The 12249-nt window shown below is 41.3% G+C and overlaps 1 protein-coding gene across 1 annotated transcript in view; it reads right to left on the bottom strand.

The window, feature by feature from the left end:
* LOC149452945 (uncharacterized) overlaps nucleotides 1-12249 on the bottom strand; it is a 92716-nt gene that overhangs the window by 10685 nt on the left and 69782 nt on the right. Inside the window, exons 8-9 of the mRNA XM_089688792.1 lie at nucleotides 4206-4350; nucleotides 252-349 (exon numbers count right to left, since the gene is read on the bottom strand). Coding sequence (XP_089544918.1) covers nucleotides 252-349; nucleotides 4206-4350 — 243 coding nt within the window. The remainder of the gene's footprint in view (nucleotides 1-251; nucleotides 350-4205; nucleotides 4351-12249) is intronic.

Raw genomic sequence — 12249 nt, forward strand, 5'->3', positions numbered from 1 at the left:
TCCCTCCAGGAGCTACAGGGACCGAATGCCTGTCCCTCAACTGTATTGCTTCCCGGACAACTCCCGGTCTCCTCTGAACACCTCTGAGCCTCCACACCCAGCACTACTTCCCTATCATGGTATACAGTACGATACCAGATTCCAGATGGCATGAGATTACATTCTGGCATAATCTGCAGCTGGTCGGTGCCATCTTAACCTGTTCACCTTTCCATATCTGGCTTTAGCTGCATGTTCCACTTATTACTTACACTGTATTGAATAGTTGTAGTAGTTGTGGCAGTGGTAGTTGTTGTAGTGGTGGCTGTAACTGGAGTCTTGGCAGTTTGGTTGTACATAGTCATGTTACCTGTAATGAAGCATATAAAAAAAGGATATGGCATAAGGAAGGTTATCATAAATTATGTTTTTTTCTATTACAATTGTTTTGTATTGGAAAACCAGTCAGATATAATTCTGATTATTCTACATTTTTGGAAAGGAACATTGCCTGATCTGTAAGAAGATGTTTGCTGGTTGTACTTGCAAGATTTGACTCCATCAAACCAAGTCCTAAAGATTTGTTAAAATTGTACTAAACCCACAACAGTAAAATCAGTCTGTATATGCAGTAAAGCATCCTTGTTATACTCAGTGTGGAACCTAAGGGGTTAATCCTCTGCATTGCGTAAAAACGCCGTTTGATCCTAATATTTCTGATCCTCCCCTTCTTCCAGTGCCCCCTTCTTATTTCCTGATAAGATATATTGTGTGGAATTGCTCTGTACATGCTCAATTTGGTGTGTATTGCTAGAGAGGTTTTTTTTTCTTGGGAGAGTGCATGTGATCAGCACAGGGCCAATCAGCACTGTCCAGACAAAGTTCAGGACTTCTGCATCCTCCTAGAGCAGAAAGAAAACTCCTCATACAAGCTTTAACCAGTGCTCTGCTGAACACTGGTAGAAGCCACAAGACTGCTCTAATTGCTGATAAGAAAAGGTATTTAGCAGTTTATATTTACTAAAATAATTGCATTTCCATATTCTGTGTACTCTGGAAGACCAGATATAGTGAATGCAGGGTCCTGGGTTTAGTAACACTTTAAGGAGAATGAGTCCTGTATTTTTACTTGCCCTCCAGAGGATTTACCCCCCTTCCTGGCCAGGCCATTTTTTTGCCATACGGCGCTGCGTTAATTTAACTGACAATTGCGCGATCATGCAACATTGCACATAAATGAAATATATGTTTTTTTTCCCTACAAATAGAGATTTCTTTTGGTGGTATTTGATCACCTGTGCGTTTTTAATTTTTTGCACTTTAAAAAAAAAATTACCAACAATTTTGAAAAAAAACAATATTTTTGACTTTTTGCTATTAAACAAAAAAAATTAAAAAAATCTAATTTCGTTATAAATTTAGGCCAAAATGCATTCCGCTACATGTCTTTGCTAAAAAAAAATCTCAATACGTGTAAATTAATTGGTTTCGTGAAAGTTATAGCGTCTACAAATGGCAGTGTATATACTGAAATTTTTATTTATTTATTTTTTTACTAGTAATGGTGGCGATCAGTGACTTATAGCGGGACTGTGGGACTGCGGCGGTTATTCTGACACTGGGTGGGAACTGACTGTCACTGACATCCCCAGTGACACTAATACAGTGATCAGTGCTAATGGAAAGCACTGACACTCTACTAATGACACTGGGCAGGAAGGGGTTAACATCTGGGGTGATAAAAGAGTAACTATGGTGCTGTGTGTGTTTTACATAGTGTGCTGTGTGTGTTTTACTGTGTAGACATGCTACTTTGTATTGCTCTGCTGTGCAGAGCAATACAAAGCAGCCTGTTCATGCTGACAGGGGAGAGATCTGTTTGTTTACATACAGACCTCTGCCCATGTCAGCTCTGTGGATGACCAACAAGTCCTGGCCGAGAATCGGCGGCAGGGACCTGGTGACTGACATACCGAGGAGCCAATAGTGGCGCTGGTAGGGAGCACACACACACCTCCTACCCGGAAATACAAAATCAGATACTGTATATATATGTGATTTTGCACATCCCTGCCACCCTGTAGCAGTACTTCTGCTATAGGGCGGTCGGGAAGTCGTTAACATGCAGCCACCACATGACTTTCAGTGATTGTGCCAAAAAAAGGCTTTTTCATACTACTGAGACTCCTGTGCTGAAGCTGCTTGTTTCCAGTACTGTGCTATGATTGTCAATTAAACCTTTCTTTTTTTGTTTTGGATAGAGTATAGAAAGTTTAAAAATCTTGTTTTTTTTTTTTTTTTTAAATCAATGTGTCACTGGGGAGATTTCACCTCACTTCCTGTCCTGTAAACACAAGAAATGAGAAGAAAAATATCTTTAAAGTGTGGTAAATCACTTCTCAAACAGTTGTCACAGGAAGAAGTGTCCTCATTGGAAGGTTTTTCCACTATTCCTGTTCTAGGGCAAGTCACTTCCAGTTCTGGTGACAAATAGAGGTTGAGTCTCCCTAGTGAGGGCAGAAATAAAAACCTGGCAGTTCTTACTTCTTAACACTCTAAAAAAATAAAAACCTTCCGTTTCTGATATACTTTATTGTCAAGAAATTGCATTTTTTAGGCTGTAGTGACTTGCACTTTTATCATATTAGGAATGCAGAGACAGAAACCCTGACATCACTGGAGTCCCTAAGATATAGAAGAAACCAAAGGCTGATTAAACCCTCTGGTATTCATCCAAACCTAAAGCCACTACATTTTATCTAAACTTACTTAACATTGCATTTAGCAGATACATACTTTTTAACCACTTGAGGACCAGAATGTTATACCCACTTCCTGCCCAGGTCATTTTTAAGTTTTCAGTGCTGTGATACTTACTAATTACTTATAATTACTTAGTCATAAACTCTGTACTCAAATTATTTTATATAGATTTTTTGAGACAGCACTTTCATTTGGTGGTATTTACTGACTACTGGGTTTTTATTTTTTACTATATAAAGTCTATAATTTATGGTATATATAGTATTTGAAATTTAAGAAGCCAAATGTTCTGACTGTGTCATAAACTTTATCTCCAGCGATGTATACAGCTATACGACGTGGTGTTGAAGTCTATCTCTTGCATCGGGTCAGACAGTTTAACTCAATGAATAAACTCACATGTTGAAAGAAGTCAGCTGAGGAAAACCATTTGAATGTTCCGTTTAATGGAGAATAATCATAGGTAGAAAACCGTTAATGTTGTAAGCCTCATGGAAAGATGCATACAGGTAGTCAGGATACAGTGGAATGACTACACAGAGAGGCAGGGGGGAGGGGTATACACAAGTAGGGTGAGAAAAAGAGCTCAGCTTAGACAGAAGGAGACAGCTTAAAGACACAGAGCACTATTATATTTCTTGAGGCCCTAAAATGCCAGAACAATTCCCCCCCCCCCCCCCCGAGTTGTTGGAAATTAGACATACCAAGGAATTTGGTAAAGGACATGTTTAGAATTTTGAATTTCTACTTGATTGACATTGGTGCTGGCTGTTTTGGCACTGGTCCTGGCTTTGCTGTCACTGGTACTGGCTGTACAGGCACTGGTTCATGACTGATACTGACACTGACCATGCTGCTACTGGTACAGACTGTGATGGAACTTCTACTGGATGGCAATGGTACTGGCTGTGCAGGCACTGCTTCTGGGCTGGTACTGGTACTGGATGTGTTGGCAATGGATGCCACTGGTACTGTCTGTGCTAGAACTGGCATTGGCTGTGCTGGCGAGGAATGGTACTGTTCTTGGCTATGCTAGCACTGGTACCTTTAGCACTGGTACTGGCTGCACTTGCACTGGATGGCACTGCCACTTGGACTTGTACTGGCTGTGATCAGGGATTAACTTTTCTTCTCATAACTGATCGCTGTATGAGAAAAAAAAGGGAGCATAAGCTGCTAATCGCAGCCATGTCTTACACTTCATGATTGCTGTGATTGGTCATTGTGATTGCATAGTACAGAACCATTCTCATTGGCTCTGTACCTTGTTTTGTGATCTGCACTGTCCAATGGATAGTGCGATAAGAGTACAGCACTTGTGCACACAAGAGTAAAAAAAAAATTAATGTTTGAAAACATCAGCTGCACCCTGTAACATCCACCGCCCATTCTTTCAGTTCTGTGAGCCGGAACAATTACTGCATGCACTAAGTTCCCTAAAATGAGAAACCTAATTTTCTTACCTCCCATCATGTCTTCTGAAGTTAAGCACATAGATTGATTGCAGCAGTTTAGTGCACATCCATCTTGCTGTGTGCTGTTGCAGATGTGATGCATGCAGTGCTGATTGCATCTGCTTTCATAAAAGGAGCTGTTGTGGCGGTACATCTAAAATGACACATCAAAATTCAAGCTTACTCACTACTGTGTTTAGAGAATTTTTATGATAATTACAGTACAAATATCCTCATCTGTTAGAGTAGACATGCGTCTAAATCTCCCTTGCCTCTGAAGTCTGATCTGCATTCAGATTGCTCTCTAGAGGCTCTTGATAGGTGGTGAGGAAGCAATGCAACTTCCTCTCTGCCTGTTTTAACCCTATTTTTGCCAACAAAACTGCTGCAAGCACGTGCATTGCATGCAGTTACGGGGCAATTGTGACTCTTCCCAATTGACTTGAATGTGTTGCGTTCACCAGGCTTGCTGTCCGCCAGTCGCTACAAGTTGGGTCAACTCTGCCGTAGGCGCGAAGCATTGCAGCCACGGCATGTAAACACCCCCATCCACTGCTTACTGCGGAGAGGGGGGGGGGGTTTAATTGGTGAGTGTCAAAAAAAACATGCATTTTTGCTGCCCCCCAAACTGAAGTCTAAACGAGGCATAATAGAGCTTTTAGTTAGTACCAATCAGGCACAGTGTGAAATATGACCATTAGAAGGGGGAAATTAAAAATAAGTTGCAAACTGATATGACATTAGCCTAAATTAATTGTTCAGTGGATTTTTTCTACCTGTACTTGTTTGCAATGTTTGAGACTTTTTAATGCACACTGTACAGTCTGAACATAAACAATGTGCTACATTTGCTTACCCACTCACAATAAAAATTAAATCAAAACTACACCCAAAAATAAAAAGATAAAATGAAATAGCCCAATAAAAGAAAAAAGATTCAGCTTCAATCCTGATATTTCACCTGCAGTACTTTTTCTGCCACAAGATTTTTTTCACTTTAATGGTTGACATCATTCATACCAGTTCCTCTGAGCCCAGATCATCCTGGACCTGCCCCAGCCTGTGACTGGACTGTGAAAGGAGAAGCAGCATAGTGATGAGTTCATCTCTGTCACTCTGCTTTCTGTTCCTATCAGCATGCTTCTTATCAGCACATGAATTGATTGACTCAATGTGCTGCTGTAGCAATATGTTATATGCTGTGTATGGCCTCTAGGGGTCTCACTACTTAGATACTGGTACAACTGTGTTATTGCGTCTCTTTGGTTGTAGTTCTAAAAGCAGACACATGTTTAATGGCAGAACGGTCTGGATAAAAGCGCACAGATGTGTCCCAAAGGAAATAAGTGAATGGTATATGTCAACTATGATTGGTGGGGAAAAAACTCACTGCTGCCATGGTAAAAACACATCGGTTTGTGGGAGGTATGAACAGGAGCCAGGCGCTGTGTAGTTTTGTGATAGAAATAATACACCTTTGTCAAGCTTGACAAAGCGCATGCGCGCGAAACATGTTGTCCCAGCAACCGGCCTCTTCCTTCTAAAGCTGCGGCTCCAGCAAGAGTTCCCCCCCTCTGTCTCTCCACATCGTGGTGACGTCATCCAGGACGCTGGGACGTCGGGTAAACGTGGTCCCTGCACTGACAGGCATTCTACTCCACTGCTTCCCTCTGAGCGGACGGGCCGTCCATCTTGGAACCTGGCTTCCTAAAGCCACAGGCTGGTTATTTATTATTGTTTTACCATATGACTTATTAAAGACACACCTCCATACAAGGTGTATTATTTCTATCACAAAACTACACAGCGCCTGGCTCCTGTTCATACATGTTTAATGGCAGCTATGAGCACCTAATAAAATGTCTGCTAATAACTACAGTGTGTGAGCATCTGAGCAGGATCGACTAATAGAACATGGTGGCAGCTGGGCACTGGACCTCTGCATAGCAAGTCTTCTGTCTACAAATACAGATTGTGTGACACTAGAACTGTACAGAGAATCAGCAACTGTAAGTACAGAGTCCCTATCAGACTGCACTATGGAGAGTGGCCTGAAACCCCCTCAGAGACTGGATGTCACTTCTTCCAATCTCTCACAGACATGGAGACACTGGAAGGAAGAGTTTACTCTGTATGTGGACCTGAGAGTGGCACCCAGAGATGAGCAGAGGGAAGTAAAGCTGTTTTATTACTTGATTGGGGAAAAAGGCAGAGAACTAGCCGAGACCCTGCTCACAGACAGCATGGCACTGACAGACATACTGCAAGCATTTGATAAGCACTGTGACCTCAAAAAGAATGAGACAGTGGAGAGATACAAGTTCTTCTCAAGGAATCAGGAGATTGGGGACAGTGTGGACAGATATGTGACAGAACTGAGGAGACTGGCTGCAACCTGTGGATTTGGGGACATCAGGGACTCCCTTATCCGAGACAGGATAGTGTGTGGCATCAGAGACTCTCACCTCAGAGAAAGATTACTGAGGGAGGAAGAGCTGGCTTTTGAGAAATGTATACAAATCTGCAGGGCTGCTGAGCTGACTAAAGACAGGCTGAAGATGATGGAGGGCACCAGTGATACCTCAGTACATGCAGTATCTGTGAAAGGCAGAGCAAGGTCCAGGCTCCCTGTGAGCTCAGTCCAGTGTAAATACTGTGGCAAAAGACATGAAAGAGACAAAGAGAAATGTCCAGCGTATGGGGAGTCCTGCAGGACTTGTGGCAAGATGAACCACTTTTCAGCTGTGTGCAGATTCAAAACCAGCAAACAGTACAGACAAGTCCACACAGTGACCCAGGACACAGATGAGGACAGCACAGAGGGCATCACATGGTTGCAGCTGCAGTCTGCAACAGAGAACGTCAATGTAGTCAAACAGCCAGTAGCCAATGATGCAAAGCAGCTCTTTGCCATATTTATGGTGAATGAACAGCCCATAAGATTTCAGCTGGATTGTGGAGCAAGCTGCAATGTCATTCCATTTACTCTGCTTAACAAACTGGTTCCCATTGAGCCCACTGATAAAGTACTGGTCATGTACAACAAAAGTGTTCTGAAACCCATGGGAACATGCAAGCTAAAATTAAGAAATCCACGTAACAGAAAGAGCTACAGAGTGGAGTTTACTGTGTTGCAGGAGGACGATCACATTCCTTTGCTGGGAGTTAAAGCAGTTCAGGCTATGGACTTAATAAAGGTGCAGTCCCATAACATCATGGCTCTGGAAGTTTCTGACAATACTCAAAATCCTAAAAAAAAAGGCAGAATACATTTTGGATTTTCACCACATAAAAACAGAGTATGCTGTTTTATTTGAAGGTGATGGGTGCCTGGAAGGTAAATACAAACTAGAAATTGATCATACAATACACCCTACCAGACTGCCTACAAGAAGAGTACCTGTAGCCTTAATGCAACCACTTAAAGAGGAACTGCAGGATTTGCACAGCAGAGGTATGATAGCACCAGTACAGGAAAGCACAGACTGGATAAGCAGTTTGGTGGTAGTGAAAAAACCATCAGGCAAGTTAAGAATATGCATTGATCCTAAGCCACTGAACAAGGCCCTTAAAAGAAATCACTATCCAATGCCAACAATAGAAGATATTCTACCAGATCTATCAAAGGTTAAAATATTTTCGGTATGTGATGTGAAAAATGGGTTCTGGCACGTGGAACTGGATAAAGAATCAAGTTTATTAACAGCATTTTCTTCCCCATTTGGACGCTATAAGTGGCTGAGAATGCCAATGGGATTAAGCCCGGCTCCAGAAGTGTTCCAACAAAAATTGATGCAAGCTTTGGAAGGACTGTCTGGAGTAAAAATAATAGCAGATGATATACTAATAGTTGGGGAAGGTGATGATCTAGAATCCGCAACAAAGGATCACGATAAAAAGATGATACAATTCTTAGACAGATGTAGAAAAAAACAAATCAAACTGAACCTGGAAAAATTCAAACTAAAAATGACAGAAGTACTATATATTGGACATCTTCTTACCTCAAATGGTGTTAAAGTCGATCCAGAGAAGGTGAGGGCAATACAGGACATGCCGACACCTACAGATATACGTGGAGTACAACGATTCCTGGGCATGGTGAATTATCTTTCCAAATTTTGCAAGCATTTATCAGACATGTGTGAGCCACTGAGACAGCTAACTCACAAAGACGTACTCTGGGAATGGACAGAAAGCCATGAAACTGCTTTTCAGTCAGTGAAAAATGCTATTGCAGACGCAGCAACGCTAAAATATTTTGATCCAGATCAAGCAGTGGTAGTACAATGTGATGCCTCAGAAACCGGCCTTGGAGCCACACTAATGCAGGATAAACAGCCAATCACATATGCAAGCAGAGCGTTAACTCTAACAGAGCAAGGATATGCTCAAATCGAGAAGGAACTACTAGCGGTAGTATTTGGGTTAGAGAAATTTCACCAGTACACCTACGGTCGACAAGTGGTGGTGCATTCAGATCACAAGCCTTTAGAAAGTATTACAAAGAAGCCACTACTGAATGCCCCAAAAAGACTGCAGCGTATGCTGTTAAGGCTTCAGAAATATGATTTGAACATTTGTTACTGTCCAGGGAAGGATTTACTGATTGCAGATGCCCTAAGCAGAGCTTACTTACCCATCACAAATGAAGAAGAAAGACATTGAAAGCATCAATATGTGTGAAAATCTGTCTGTCTCAAAAGACAGACTGAAACAAATACAGACCTGCACATCGGAAGATAAAAAAACTCTACAGATCCTAAAGACTGTCATCTTGAAGGGATGGCCAAAACACAAGCAGCATGCTCCAATGGAGGTTTCTCCATTTTTTCACATAAGAGATGAACTCTCTGTGCAGCATGGAATCATCTTTAAAGGAGAAAGGGCTGTCATACCACAATCCCTTAGAAGAGACATTATAGAAAGATTGCACTCGACTCACTTAGGTGTAGAAGGATGTCTACGTCGTGCACGAGAATATGTTTATTGGCCTGGAATGAATGACCACAGAAAAAACTTTATAGCACAGTGTGAAATATGTGCATCGTGCAATGATAAGCAACCGAAAGAGACATTGCAACCACATACAATTCCAAACAGACCATGGTCAAAAGTAGGAACAGATCTGTTCACGTGGAACGACAAGGCATATCTGGTAACTGTGGACTATTTTTCCAACTTCTGGGAGATAGACTACTTACAGGACACAAGGGCCAAAACACTAATTAAAAAACTCAAGGCCCATTTTGCCAGATATGGCATTCCGGATATTGTGTTCTCTGACAACGCCGCTCAATTTACATCGGAAGAATTCAAAAAATTCAGGTAGAGGTGGGAATTTGAGCACCAGACATCATCTCCTGGATATCCACAGAGTAATGGTAAAGCCGAGTCAGCAGTAAAAACAGCCAAAAGACTCATGCAAAAGGCAAAACAGGCAGGTACAGAGATATACCTGTCTATACTGGAGCACAGAAACACACCCACACAAGGCCTAGACACCAGTCCAGCACAGCGGCTTATGAGTAGATGTACAAGGACTCTTTTACCAACTGCAGGTCAACTACTAAAGCCAAAGCTTGTGGGCAATGTTAAAGCCAAACTAACGAAGAATCAAGATAGGCAAGCTTTCTATTATAATAAATCTGCAAAAGATCTGCCTGTTCTCCAGAGCAATGAAAATGTACGGATTCAGCCAATAGGCAAATATGACAAACACTGGAAAAAAGCGAAGGTTGTACAGAAATTGGGACCACGGTCCTATGAAATTATAACAGAGGAAGAAAGAAGATGGAGGAGAAATCGGAGACATCTGAGAAAAACACAAGGAGATGATACAGGGCCCTGGGAACAGTATATGGACACTCAAAGTGATGAGACTATGAATACCAGCAACAAAGAAACAGGGACTGCTGAGGAGCATAGGGAGGTCTCTAGGCAGAGAGAGACAGTCCCAGAAAATAGACTGCCAGAATCAGAAGAACACCAAGATTTCTGTGAAGAAACCTCATATGTTTCGTGAGCTGGCAGAACAATCAGAAAGCCGGCTCACCTCAAGGATTATATCTAACTTATAGCTATGTTCTACTTCACCATTTTGTGTTTGTTATATTTCATTGTTCTTTTATTTAAAAGAGAAAGGATGTAGCAATATGTTATATGCTGTGTATGGCCTCTAGGGGTCTCACTACTTAGATACTGGTACAACTGTGTTATTGCCTCTCTTTGGTTGTAGTTCTAAAAGCAGACACATATTTAATGGCAGCTATGAGCACCTAATAAAATGTCTGCTACTAACTACAGTGTGTGAGCATCAGAGCAGGATCGACTAATAGAACAGCTGCTACTTCCTTTCACTCCAGACCTGCTGTACAGTGACTGCAAGAGGCCAATACTAGGTCATATTCAGGTACTTACACTGCTTACATTCAAAACATTCACTTAATGATATGTTTATTATTACAGAATAGTACTTTTCATTTTTTATACCTGTCTAGAGTTTATCTTTACAGTAAATTGCTAACCAAGCCAATCAACCACTAGTACCATAAGCACATTACTGAGCATGATTTAAGGAAAACTTAGGAAGAGTATTAACCAGAATATATCAACCATCTTAAAGTGTTACTAAACCTAGAACAGTAAAATCAGTCTGTATATGCAGTAAAGCATGCTTGTTATACTCACTGTGGAACCTAAGGGGTTAATCCTCTGCATTGTGTAAAAAGACTGTTTGATCCTGACTTTTCTGCTCCTCCTTGTTTAAATGTCCACCTCTTATTTCCTGATAAGACAGACTGAACCGTAGCCATTCTGCACAGGCTCAGTTTAGTGTGTATTACTAAAGAGGTTTTTGTTCTCTTGGGAGAGTGCATGTGATCAGCACAGGGCCAATCAGCACTGTCCAGACAAAGGTAAGGGGTTTTGCATCCTCCTAGAGCAGATAGAAAACTCCTCCGACAAGCTTTGACCATTGCTCTGCTGGACACTGATAGAAGTCACAAGACTGCTCTAACTGCTGATGAGAAAAGCTATTTAGCAGTTTATATTTACTAACATAATTGCACTTCCATGTTCTGTGGACTGTGGGAGACCAGATAGAGTGAATGCAGGGTCCTGGGTTTAGTAACACTTTAAGTGTAGCATTCCACTTCTTATAGTGATGAAATCAAAATGTGAATATATATGCACCAACAAAATGACTAATAAAAAACATTTACATCCAAAAACAGTGAATAAACACTTTAACCACTTGCCCTTCAGAGGATTTACGCCCCTTCCTGACCTGGCCATTATTTTAACTTTTAGTTGTGCGGTCATGCACCACTGTACCCAAATAAAATTTACATCCTTTTTTTCCCTGCAGATACAGCTATAAACAAAAAAAGACTGACAATTTTGAGAAAAAAAAAACAATATTTTTGACTTTTTGCTATTAAACATGTCCAATAAAAAATGTACATATCTTTGCTAAAATCCCAATATGTGTAAATTAATTGGTTTACGTAAAAGTTACAGCGTTTACAAATGACGGTATATATACTGGAATTTTTTTAATTTGAAGAATTATAGCAGGACTACAGGACTGCGGCGGGCATTCTGACACTGGGGGGGAACTGACTTGGTGTCACTGATATCCCCAGTGACACCAATACAGTGATCAGTGATAATAAAAAGCACTGGCACTGTACTAATGACACTGGGTAGGAATGTGTTAACATCTTGGGCAATCAAAGGGTTAACTGTGTGCTGTGTGTGTTTTACTATGAGGCTGTGTCTGTGCTTTCCACTGTAAGCACACTGCTTTGTATGGCTCTGCTATGTTATGCTATGTATATATTGTTTACATACAGTCCTCTCCCCCATCAGTAATATTCAGCGATCATTGGGTGCTGTCGAGTATTCACCGGCTGAAACCCGGTGATTGACAGCTGAGACCGCAAATAGCGGCACGGGTAGGATGCCTGTGGCTCATGCGCCCCCTACCCAGAAATGCAAAATCACGTGTATATATATATATATGTGTTATTTTGCCACCTTTGCTGCCCTG

This window comes from Staurois parvus, unplaced genomic scaffold (assembly GCF_062004578.1).
Source record: "Staurois parvus isolate SC_StPar_1 unplaced genomic scaffold, SC_StPar_1.0 ptg000454l, whole genome shotgun sequence".
Taxonomy (NCBI): Eukaryota; Metazoa; Chordata; class Amphibia; order Anura; family Ranidae; genus Staurois; species Staurois parvus.